The 12,699-nt window shown below is 37.8% G+C and overlaps 1 protein-coding gene across 5 annotated transcripts in view; it reads right to left on the bottom strand.

Annotated features, from left to right (window-relative positions):
* SLK (STE20 like kinase) overlaps positions 1-12,699 on the bottom strand; it is a 47,221-nt gene that overhangs the window by 12,232 nt on the left and 22,290 nt on the right. For 3 of the 5 annotated variants that reach the window (XM_004942265.5, XM_040702985.2, XM_040702984.2), the window contains exons 4-13: positions 11,876-12,025; positions 10,021-10,093; positions 9,611-9,805; positions 8,888-8,969; positions 7,765-7,893; positions 4,394-5,815; positions 2,913-3,043; positions 2,553-2,676; positions 2,176-2,355; positions 439-531 (exon numbers count right to left, since the gene is read on the bottom strand). In XM_004942265.5, the coding sequence (XP_004942322.1) occupies positions 439-531; positions 2,176-2,355; positions 2,553-2,676; positions 2,913-3,043; positions 4,394-5,815; positions 7,765-7,893; positions 8,888-8,969; positions 9,611-9,805; positions 10,021-10,093; positions 11,876-12,025 (2,579 nt within the window). The remainder of the gene's footprint in view (positions 1-438; positions 532-2,175; positions 2,356-2,552; positions 2,677-2,912; positions 3,044-4,393; positions 5,816-7,764; positions 7,894-8,887; positions 8,970-9,610; positions 9,806-10,020; positions 10,094-11,875; positions 12,026-12,699) is intronic. The other 2 variants (XM_421743.8, XM_004942266.5) reach the window with 2 other exon arrangements.

Genomic DNA, 12,699 nt, shown 5'->3' with positions numbered 1-12,699 from the left:
AGCCATTCTGTGATCCTGTGATAATCTGTTGTGCTGCTAGGAATGATGCCTCGTGCTTACAAATTCGATGTATTTTCCACCTCTGTGATTATATTACTCAAAAAATAACCTCTGACTCAAACTTTTAGAATTTGATGGACCTGTGGGGGTACTCACAGCTCATAAAAGCACTGCAGTGGAACTTCTCATAGTAAAATACAGTTTTTTGGCACACCACACATAACATCACGCTTAACAGCACAAACCTGGAAGTCACTGCTCCTGCATTTCTACACATTATATTATATGGGAAGTGATGGGGGAGTATTTGAAGAAAGAGCATACATAAGAGTTAGTCCGAGTTAAGTTTCATATTCACTCAACAACAACAACAAATTATGGGGCTGTGTGAATACCACTGCCTTTTGTATTTTAGTAGCTTGAAGCTGCCGCTGTTACCTGAGCATGCTGGCTTTGTGCAAGCTCCTCTTTCTTGCGTTTCAGGAGCTCTTTTCTCAGCTCTTTTGGTGCTTTCTCCACTTCACAAAAAACCTACAGTGTATATAAGCATGCAGAAGGTGGCGAAAAGAACACTTTCTCTGCAGCAAGCATTATTGTGAACATAGGACATGCAGGTCAAGCACTAGAGGTATACTGGAAAGTGTGCAATACTTCAGTGGCAGGGATGTTAGTATAGTGAAAAGAGCTTAGTGAAAAGAGACGGAGCAACGCATGCTTTAGGTATGCCAGCGCAGGAAGGAGGTATATACCAGCTTCTTTTTGCATGCAAATGCTATCCAGTGCTCTTAGAAATGGCAGTCGCTTGTTTTTGCATGCAGCAGCTAGAATAGGCAATAGTTGAGAAAACCACCACTTGCAAAAGTGGTATTCTCTTGAAGCACTACTGTAAAAGGGACTACAGAGTATGTTTACTTCACAGTAAAGCTGTGAAAAATTATTGGAAGCTTAAATAAATCTTCAGTAAAAAAGAGCCATTTCTGACACTATCTTGAATATGAATTTCTAAGATGCTCTTCTTGTTAAGCGTCACAGCCATAAACAACATCGATGCAGGGCAAGTCTTAAAAATGATCATAGAAAAATATTAATGGTTGTAAATGTTCAGAAGAATTTAAAAGCAAAAACCACCACTGACTAATTGCTTTTAACAAAGCTTTCATTACACATGCTGGAATGGAACGTTTGTTTCAGTTTGAGGCAAATTAGACAGGAATAGAAGAAATCTTCTAAATATAACCTGGCTAATCAGGCTAATATGCACATGAATCTGTTACTTTGCTGATGGTTGTTTTGTTGTGGGTTCTGTTTGTTTGTTTTTGCTGTTGTTTTTTAAACAAAACTTTTAAGAATTTGAAAAATGAGCGCTGCACACACCTCAAAATAGCACGGGTAGCTTAGAGCACCAGCTGCATTTTCCTTCAAACTCTAGCTCGCCCTCTTAAGCTGCAAATACAAAGCCCTACAGCCAGAAACAAATGGCTGTTTGTTTAATACTGGAAGCATCATCAGCAAACAGAGTCCAAATCACCACATGCTATTCCTGTTCCCGTGAAAGAACTGCTTTTAGCTCAGAGCAATATTTAATGTTCTTCCCGCTTTCCCATGTAGGACCCAATCACCAGTAAACAGAAGGAGACTCAAAAATGCAAGAGGTTCCGTAAAAAGAAGAAAATGGTTATTTATGAGCATACAGTTCACACTGAACACAACGTTTTTTCCTATACGCTTTTGTACTACGGGATCATTCTATGCAAAAGCATGGACAGTACAGTTCTTTTTAAAGAAATCTCTGGAAGTCTAAGAGCAAAGACTGGAGACATCTATGTACAAACAAGCATGACAAAACTCATCTGAGAATGAAATAAAGCAACTTCTACGATGCTAAATACACAGAGGTACATCACTCCTCTTGTTCTAACACAAATAAATTAACAGCATAAGGTGTCAGCGTCAAATGTTACTCACTTTGCCTTAGCTCTACAACACACATGAAATTAACTGGAAATATTTTAGGCCATCAGATTTTCTTCTCTTAGTCCTCCTTTTGGAGTTAAAGAACAAAACCAACAAAACTGACACCTCAGAAAATAGCACAGAGGGTTTTGGGAGACCTAAGCTCAACCATTTGCTGTGGCCACGCTCTTTGTTTTCTGCACAACCACCCTTGTCTCTTACCTCCTTCTTCTTGTTCTTCAGCATGTTCTGGAATTTGGACAGCTCTTTCTCCTGCTCTGCTTTGATGCGCTTCGCTTCATCTCGTAACCGATTTGTGTGCTCCTGCTCCAAGCGCTCTATCGTTTGCTTCTGCTGCTTCTCCAGATTCTCTATTTCTTGGTCGTACTGCCGCTTCTTACTCTGTTAAGAAAACAAAACAGCACAGCTGGCAGGCAGGTTCTAGCATACAAGCTACGCACCCCATAACGCAAAACATTGTCATTATTAGCAAGAACGAAAACTGAACCATAGCCAACACGCCTGTATTGTTGCTATTAGCATTCTGCCGACTCTGTCAAGATGACACATTGTAAGGGCACCAAAATTCAAATACTCACTGTCATTTCCTGTTCAAAACGCCTGTACATCTGTTCCCGCTGTTGCAGGAGCTTGTTGCTGAGCTGCTGTTGGGCTCTCTGCTCCTCCTTCTGAAGAAGCCTCAGCTCTCTCAGCTCCTGACGCCTAAAAGGAAAATGGAACAGTTCGTATTGATGGGAAAATAAAAGAAAATTACAAAAGAAAAAGCACTGACAACTGAGATCCAGACAAGCTAGTTTTGAATCCTCTCATTGAGAAACAGTTTGCATTTATTTCTATGGACAGAAAAAAAACAACTTAGTCCCCAAATACGACAAAAGCCTACTGCTACATTCAAGACACTGCAATCTCTTGCAAAATTTACTTCTGAAAAAGCTTACCGCAGAAATCTCATTTCTTCACTCTTGGAGTCATTTTCAGTAACTATTTTTGATGTTGTTACGCTCACTTCTACTCCATCAACAACGAACTTCCGAGTTTTCTTTAAAGTTTTCTTCTGCCTCCTCGTTTCCTGAACAAAGTGCAGGGAAATTGGTCTGTATTCAAGCTGTATTCACTCTTCCTTTTTTTTTTTTTTTTTTAATTCTCCTAATATTCAAGTACTGAAGTGTTGTATGGAGGCGTACTGCATAGCAATCAGGGCATCTGGCTTATCAAGTACCTGATTTACTTAGTGAGAACTTGTCAATTCATGACAAATTGTCATGAAACGACACATTCTTTACTCAAAGGAAAACTGATTATTGCTCATCCTAATTGCCACTCAGAGGAAAAAACAACTGATAAGCCCTGACCAAAACAGACTCAGTTTGATTTTCAAGAGCTGAAGAGTCACAATTACTGTCTGCTTTTGCCTATAATTTTCCCCAGTCAGCAATGAAGGTATTTAATTGGGAAAATCAATACTGAAACCCGGCGATGTTTAACTCATCGGCTCACCTGTGCCTTTGGAAATAAATTCAGCTAGCAACGCGCCGTGATTTTGGTTAGTTTTGATTTTAATTCTTACATGACAGCAGCCAATAGTCATGTGATGATGACCTTGCTGACAGAATGGGAGTAATTCCCACTTCTCAGAGCTGCTGTTGTTTCATTACAACACAAGAGACCCAGCTGAAACTTTGCCTCCATTGTGTTAAGGCTACCACAAATATGTTGAAGTCATGATAGCACAGCTATTTCAAGTTGCCCTTTGTTTGTTTGTTCTTGTTTTTTTCTACACAGTTACTATCTTAGTGTGGCAACAATCATATCAGTATAAAGATATAAGTAAAGTTCATATTCTGGAATGCGCTTTATCCAAATAAGCTCAGTCATCCCAGCATTATTGCTGCAATACAGTACAAAGGAGTAGTGTCTGGCACACACAGACTCGAGACGGTCTGCCTTAGATCCTTTAAATGTAAACAGAAACATAAGATGGAAGTGACAGGAATTCAACATGAGATTCAGACACTGAAAGAGATTTGTCCTGGTAAAGCAGGGATTCTGAGCAGGGTAAGGCACTGAACCAGTTTTCTTGAATATTAGCTCAGGACTATAACTGTGCACAAATCTTTGTGTTTAACAGCTAAACTTCATTATATGTACTTTACTTTATTAGAATATAACCATGAAACAAATTAAGAAGATAATTAGCAGTTCTGTAGCTACTAGCTTGGCTGCACAAAACCCAGACATGTACTGAATGCACAATGCAGAACATCCCCATTCACACACACTTCTGTATTCTACGCAGCCATAGAAGTTTTTCAGTCTGTTTTCTTAGTTACAAATGTCAAACTTGGAGACGGTTTTAGTATTGCATTCATATAGGATTCACACAGGATTTTATATTAAAAACGTTATCACTTATACTTACCTGTAAAGATATGGATCCTGTCTCCTTGTTTTTACTAAGGAAACTAGAAATTGACAAGTTCAAATCAATGCTGCTGTTATCAGCCGTAGAGCCCGTGCCTGAATCTGCATCATTTTCCTTCAGGCTCTCAGACTCCAGCTGCTGTAACGTTTCGGTACTGTCTTGATTATCCATTTTGACCTTTTCATTATTTTCTTCAGTGCTAATACTAATACTGGGGACCGGAGTGAGTTCAGAGTCATCAGCTTGTTCGTTGGTAGTGTCTTGAAGCTTATTCTTCATTATTTTATCAGAAGAAACTTCTGGTTGCTCTTTGTCCGTTCGAATATTGTTTTCCTGGATATTCTCAGCTCTGTGCTTTTCTGGATTCTGGTCCATCTCAGTCTGTTCATCCACCATTTTATTAGAAATATCCTCAGGCTTGTCCTGTATTGCCTTCTGGCCTACATCATCTTCTCTGGAGTCTTTGCTCTCCATTTCCTCCATGCTACTTATTTTACAGATATTCTCATTTTCACTTTCTGCCAGCTTCTTCTCTACTTTGATCTCTTTATCTTGGCTTTCTGATAGAGTTTCTTCAGAGCTGATTATCTCAAGGACCTGCTTAGCCTGACTTTCCACTGGCTTATCCGATGTCTCAGGTATTTTATCCCCATCACTGATCTGTGTTTCAGCAATACCACCTATCTCCTTAATGTTTTCAATTCCATGTTTTATAAGTTCCTTTTCTTCATCTGACACTTTATCCTCAGCACTAGGTACAGAGTCTGTAATGACATCTTTCATTGCTTCTTTCTGAGCTTCATCTTCATCTTCCCTTTGCTCTGTGATATTTTCTGCAGTGACCTTTTCATTCTCGCTCTCTGAGAGATCTATTCTGATTTCCTCCTCTTTTTCACCAGTTTCCTCAGAAACGGCTTCTCCAGTTTCTACACTATCATCAATCCCGGGCACCACTTTCAGTTCATTTTCCTCTCTTTGTTCATTTCCTATGTCATTTTCTTTCTCTGTTTTTAAGTTGTGTTCATCCTTTATTTCTGATATTGTTACCGCATTAAGTTCTTTCCTTCCTTTCTGAGGTTCTGTATCTTCAGCTGTCTCTTCCAGACTTTCTGTATTCTTTTCAATTGGCAATATTTTGCCTTGCTCAACTTCACCAGTTGGCACAGAACCATTCTGCACTTTGATATCACCACCAACACCATCAGGTATGCTTTCAGCTGTTTTCCTACTTTTAATGTCCTGAGATTCATCTTCAATTGTTTTATCATCTGGAAACATAGTGTTGCTTTTCTCCTCAGTTACATTACTTTCTGTTTTCTCAGAAAGAGATTCCAGAACAGAGGCGTTCTGTGAAAGCTTATCCTCTTCAGAGCTGGCAATACTAAGGTCAGAAGATGCACGCTTGTCTGCAGGTAACTGCTGAAAAATTAAAGAAAGAAAAATATTTAATCACTTTCAATTTTACCTAAAGCACAGTCCTACTGAAGAATATCCGAAGAGATGAATACAGTGTGTTTACAGAAAATGTTACGTGAGTGCTATAGTTTGAGAGCACTCCATTAGGTGTTACCAGAGGACATCTGGAAACGCCTGAACTGTAGCTGGGCTCTGAACAGAACATTTCCCAAAAATGCACTCCCATGCCCCAGAATTTAATAAAATTTACTGTGACTGAAGGAAAGGGATCACTGTCAGTCTACTGCCAGGCACTTCACAGAATCCTCAGGAGTCTTTATGCAATCCCATTGCTCCTTATTTTATTAGTTTATTTTCCCTGGTAGTCCCATCTACATCCAGATTCGTAAAATGTCTTTGTGTCAGTTTGGTAGGAAGGATTAGCACAGTTTTAATTAGTGCAGAACTGATAAAATTCAATACTAAGGACCCCTTCTGTTTCATCAAATATATCATCTCTCCTTTTGCTCTTTGATAGAAACTCTTTTTTTCTTTTAAATCACCGTGAAGCTCCATTAAAATGGTGAAAGCTTCCAGCACAGCTGAGTAAGTAGTAATACTGAACTGGAATAGAAGCAGTTACATAACTGTAGAAATTGCTGGTGCTGAAATCTGAATGATTATCAGATTACATACAGATGTAAAAAAGAATATACCAATGAAGAATCATTTTAACCATAATTGCTCTTCCACTGCTCGAGGTGATTAAGGCACCTCTGGCTGTACTTACTGCCAGAACCCTGTAATTTGCAGATCAGGCTTTTGATTTGCCAGTGGGAATACACTAGGCTAGCTATTGTACCAAGCATGGCTATGATCACACACATCCTACACCTGAAGGCTTCCTTAAGCAGGCAGAAAACAACCTTTTAATCTAAAAGCTCATGTAATAGACCTTTCTGTTTGTGTCATTCTAGAAGCTTAGTGTTCTCCAAGCATTTTTTAAAACAAATGCTGTACAGCAAATGTAACTACATCGCAGCTCCCTAGGCTGGGACAGGAACCACTCTCAAGTAGTTCACAGCACCGAGGCACAATTGGTTAAGTTACTGTGCAACAAAATTGAGTTGCAGGGTGACCTTCATCCCCAACTCACCTGGAGATTGATAGCTTAGGGGCTAACCAGCTGATGGAGGTGGTGGGTGATGTGCTCTCAGGGACTGAGAATAAGTCCTAGAGAAAGGGTTCTGGAGATTTGCTTGGGGTGGAAAGTGGTATGGAGGCCAGGGAACACAAGTGGTTCAGTGAGGTATGAGGAGAGAATAGAGGTGTACTTCTTGTGCTGGTAACGGCAGCCACCAGCAGTACTGGTCATCGTCCATGCTGACAGTGCTTGAATCAGTTATACCGGAGAGCCACCTACACGTCCACTGCAGCCTACTACCACGTAACTGAACGTTGGGGCTTTGCCCTCCGACAAACTGAATCTGCTGTAGGACTCTTAAGCATCGTTAAAAATACACTCAAAAATGCAATCTCCTCTAGGTAAAATTTGTTTTCTTGACTTTAAATTTTTTTTTTTGACAGTCACACTTAGCTTGCTGTAAAACACTTGCACACTTTCCTTCTTGGTTGAAGCATCATACAAAATATACAAATAAGTTTTCTATTCATCTAGTCGTTTAGACTGAAACCTTTCATACATAAACATTCTACACAGCATATACATCTAAAAATAAATGAAGACAACAGACTTCATTATTAGTTCTTAATGAGTTTAAGAGCACACTAATTTTGAAAGCACTGACTATTTCGTAATAAGGTTATCTTATTCTTATGCTTTAAGTATAGTAGTAATATGCTCAAGGTGACTCAAAGTGAAAGTTGGGCAGAACATCAGAAAATTGAGAAATCCATAGAAAATTGGTGATTGAAACTATTTGCATACTTAAACAACTACATTTTAAACTGACCAGAGAACTGTCTGTTTCCTCTTCTTCATCCTCATCTTTACCATCTTCCACTTCTTCCGTGACTTCTGCCTTAGCTTCTGCAATCAGTTCTCTTATTGGTTTATTGGAAGTAACAGTAACAAACGGATGCTTGTGAGAATAAAAATAAAGCACATCATTAAGTGCTAACCTCACTTTGCACACAGATTGAAAAACATATCTTAAAAGAAATATCAGCTTCAGAAAAACATTACTCTGATTCCCTCACACTTTAAAACTCACAATTTTAACATTAATCATAACAGTTTTCTTTCTTTCTGCTGATGTTTTAAATTCAAAACATTTATAATCAAATAGACTGTGTAAGAAGTCTAACAAATATGCTAAAAACACACATTATTCATTTCTACTGACCTTTTTCATAGTCCAAAGAATAAAAGTAGAAAGATTTTTTAAAAGGTTACTTTTCCTGGGAATGGTTTTCATTTCTTTTCAGTTCCACAGTAAAAATATTTCCTGGGAAGTTCTATCTAGAAATATTCTTTCCAGAAAAAAATAGCTTGTTTCTTTATAATGTTTTTTCCTAACAAGAACATGGAATTCTGCATTTTTCTTTAAGGGAAAGCAGATACCCGCTCTTCTCCTACTCCTACCATCTTAATCTTCTTTCTCTGATTGGCCCTTCTGCTTAAACCTATTCAACATGTCAGATGTATTCCGGATAAAGTAAATGTGTGCTGACGTTAAACAGAATCAAATGCACCTGGTCACATCTACTTCTGTTTAGCTATTCTGCAGTGACAGCATTACAGGAGGCAGCCGAGCACTAAAGCTTTTAGAACACCTGTCAGCAATTGACTACTTACGTAAGTATCAGCTCCACCCATCACAAGCATCAAAGTATAATTTAAGTACTTATGCAAAATAATTAATTACAACTCATCAAAACATGTAAACAAAGAATTTGATCTGCACCTTGTATTATTTTGTCAGCTTTTACTGAAAAGAGATCTTCCAACAATATTAGAAACATAGTAAACAAACGCCTCAAACACCCAAATATATTTAAATAGTTACTCTGCTTTTAAAAGAATATAAAATGTTTGTCTTCAAACAACAGCTCTGAAGAATTAATTCCTCATACCTGTAGGAGTTGGGTTGCACTCCACCTTGAATCTACATTCTTTTCCAAACATTTCTTCAGAAAGTCTTTAAAATCCGATGACCTGCACACAAAGCAAACCAGCTGTGTGTCTTTTCTTTAGTCTGGACATGAGATCAGTGCATAGTGAAACATTTTTTTGGCTTTCATATGCGTCTACACTACAACTTCAGGTCCTTCTATTGATTTAGACAAAGACAGTATATGGATGGAAAGACCAACGTGACTCATATCATCTTTAATATGTTCTTCTATTTATAGAAGAGTTCACTTTTGGCTCTGAATTTACAATACAGCCCATCTGCTATACCATTAACTGAATCTCACAAGGATATCACAGTGATCAAGTAGATAACAGCTTTTTTTTATGTCTTCTCAGTATAAAAATACTTAACTCTCTTGTTTCCCAATTTTGAGATGGTCATATATTTTAATGCAAAACCTGGAAAGTCCTCAAATTCTGTAATATTTCAGTATTAAGTCTTCTATACAGAACTACAACAAAAACACCACAGTCCCTGCTGTATCAGATTATAAACAAATAAAACACACAGAGTATATATAGAAAATGTACCTGGCTTTATGCATAAAACCAGTATCATAAAGTTCAGCAATGCTGTGCCTCTAAACAGAAGAGAAGTCACACATTGCCTTACGATCAAATTCTACAAATGAGGGTGGGAAAGTTATCAGTGAAATACAAACCATTTTGAAGGCTGTGCTAACGTAGGTGGATCAGATTTTGCTATTTTCAGGAGCACTCGCATTGGATTCAATTCATGGTGAGGTGGCTCTATTTGAGCCATTTCAATTAAAGTAATGCCAAGGGACCAAATGTCAGCCTTGTAATCGTAAGGCCTGTCTTTAGATGTCTCACACATTACTACTTCTGGAGCCATCCTGCAAACAGAGAAATGCAGTACCAGATTAGAAAATGCACTCTAATCTTATGGAAAAGGATCTAAACAATCTGAATTTATTGCAGCATTTTTAAGAAGCAGATTCTACACTTAATACATTTACGCTCTCTCAGACTTATAGCATTACAGCATTAACAGCAAAGGTAATATTAGGATACTGCTTCTAACTGCAATTCAGCAGAACAGTGCACTTACCAATACGGTGTACCGATGAAGGAATCCCTTCTTTGTATGGTTCTTGTGTTTTTAGCTGATACTCCGAAATCCGCTTAAAGTGAATGAGAAAATACTATTAACTTGAAGGTGGAAAACGCATTATATTTTTATATTTTACAGCTGTTTTTCAGATGTTTGATGTTCCAAAGCAGGCATTCTGCTGCGCGAAAATTCAAAGAGAAATAGAAGTATTTGCATTTTGATAACTGCCTACTCAGGCATTCAGGTTCTGTAGTATTTCTAGTAAAAGATACTGAGGAAATCTTACTCTGTTGCTAAAAGAAGTAATGCCAACATTGAGCTGTGTGTGACAAGACAGAGGCACGTATTTGCAATAGGAATAAGCAGGTTAAGTTATTTTAATTAGAAAATGACTTAAATGTAGGAAGGCTGTAGTGCTCAGTTACAGCTCATCAACTCTCTTATCAATGCAAATAATCATTCAATTTTTGATTTTGGTATTTAAATTCCCCAAAAGTGAGGTTTTATGTTTCACTTTTTCCTCTGCGTCTTTTGTCTTTAAAGCACTGTGTGGTTCATGGGAAAAAAAAAGAGAGATGACATTTAAATAGAAATGTTAGGCTTATTATAGATGTGAATTTACTTAATGAAAATACAGAGATGATAGAAAAGGAATAAAATAGCCATATGCTGCTGTCCTTAATCGGTACCAATTGACTCGTCTGGGCTCAACACTCGAGAAGCCCAATTTTGCTCTGTGAGGGGGAAAAGAAGGATTAAGAGAGCTATTTGTTCAAATGCAAAACTTGGAATACTGAGGGGACTACAGATACTGAAATAATAGAGCACACAGGCAACTGAAAAAAATCATTTCCCCTTTGAGTATTTATAAAGCAAGGAATTGTCCACTTCTGCATGTACCCGAAACAAGAAGCACTTCACTTAAACTTAAAAGGAAGAACTTAAAAGGGCTAAAACGCTTTTTCAAGGGATGCTGTACACTACAGAAGAGGAAAGTAAATTCGATTTGAAAAATGTTTTATATATACATTAATTAGCAAGCCTGAATACATCACTGAATATATATATATATATATATATATGGGGGAAAACTCTCTGGTCTGAACTGTGAAGTAGAATCTTGACAGCCTGCGCAGAGCTGTGTTACAGCCAAGTTTGACAAAAGCTTAAAATAGTTACAGTCCATATGAGGAAGAGCCAGCTTATAATTAAAATGAACAGAAACAAATTCATGTCTCCCTCACCATGAGGCTTACTATGATTTTTATTTTCTCTTATACGGTAATACTTAGAAATTAAGGGAGTGATTCTGTCGTATTTATAAATGTGCCCCATGAGAATGAGTCCGTGACCAAAATCTTCAGGCTTCCAAGAAAAAGCAAAAGATCAACAAAATTTGAGGATGAAGAGAAAGGCACATGTCAAATATTGGAGCTACAAATAATAACCTTATGCAAGGAAATTGTTCAGTACTATAGGTACAAAGAATAACCCTGTGCAAGGAAATCCATGCAAAAACACAGCTACATGAACCAATAATCTAGCCAGGCAGGTTCTTAATTAGCTGTCATCTTAATAGCTTATACCCATCTGCCTGTATGGAGCCCTCAGCCTAACGGATCCAGACAACTCCTATCTTTTTTTCTACTAGAAAAACTGAGATAGTTAAATTTATTCTCTTGGCATAAGTAAAAATAACAGAAAACAGTACCAGGCACCCCTTTTCAATCATGGCAAAGAACGTTCATTTTCAAAGCTAAAAACTATAAAAAGGAAATTACCACAATAAGGTAAATTAATGTATAATTAAGCATGCTACATTCTAGGAAAGTTTGACACGTAACACACTCACCTAGTTTAATGTCTCCATCCAATGTGAAAAGAATATTGCCAGCTTTTAGATCTCTGTGGATGATCTTATTTTCATGCAAGTAGTTCAACGCTTCCAGTGTCTGCCTGCACACCACTTTGATCTGCGGCTCCGTTAACGGCCTTTCAAGCTCTGGAAGAGAAGGAGGCAGAAATAAACACACCATTTTTGCATTTTTATGTTATTTGTTCATAGCAACCACTATATATGTCAAAAAAAAAAAAAAAAAAAAATCAACCTGACAGATTCTGAACATCATATTGCTCCGTTTGGGTTAACAGCAACATTTCCAATTATTTCAGTGAAACAAAAATTTCATCTCTTCATCAACCCCTCCTCAGGACGAACTGAGCACACCTACCTATCTGAACTGTGAAAAAACCACAGAGTACAGAGATTGGGTACCTCTTCTGTGATACACCTAAATGTTGTTAAACAGACCCCTTACTTACTGGTATTAGCATGCACCAATTAGAGGAGTATGCACAGAGAACTTAACTAAGACTGATGCACAATAAAAAGTTATCACAATGTAAATTGGAGGATGACTGGAGAAGGGGAAGAACGGGATCCTGAAAAAGGATCGGTATAGATCATGTTAAAACAAAAGGAGAGCTCCGTAAGGATATGAAAACAGCTCATCACATTCACTTCAAGGATTGAGACATTAAAATGGGTTTGGAGAAGTAAATAAACACTTCAAAAATGAGAGAAAATTCGTCTAACCACTGAATTCATCGTATCCACCACAGATACCGTTGTAGATACTTTTTTAAGGACCCCAACATTCAACACGTGTACCACAT

The sequence above is a fragment of the Gallus gallus genome, chromosome 6, assembly GCF_016699485.2.
Source record: "Gallus gallus isolate bGalGal1 chromosome 6, bGalGal1.mat.broiler.GRCg7b, whole genome shotgun sequence".
In the NCBI taxonomy this organism is placed as follows: domain Eukaryota; kingdom Metazoa; phylum Chordata; class Aves; order Galliformes; family Phasianidae; genus Gallus; species Gallus gallus.
This window is presented reverse-complemented; position numbering and strand designations above follow the sequence as displayed.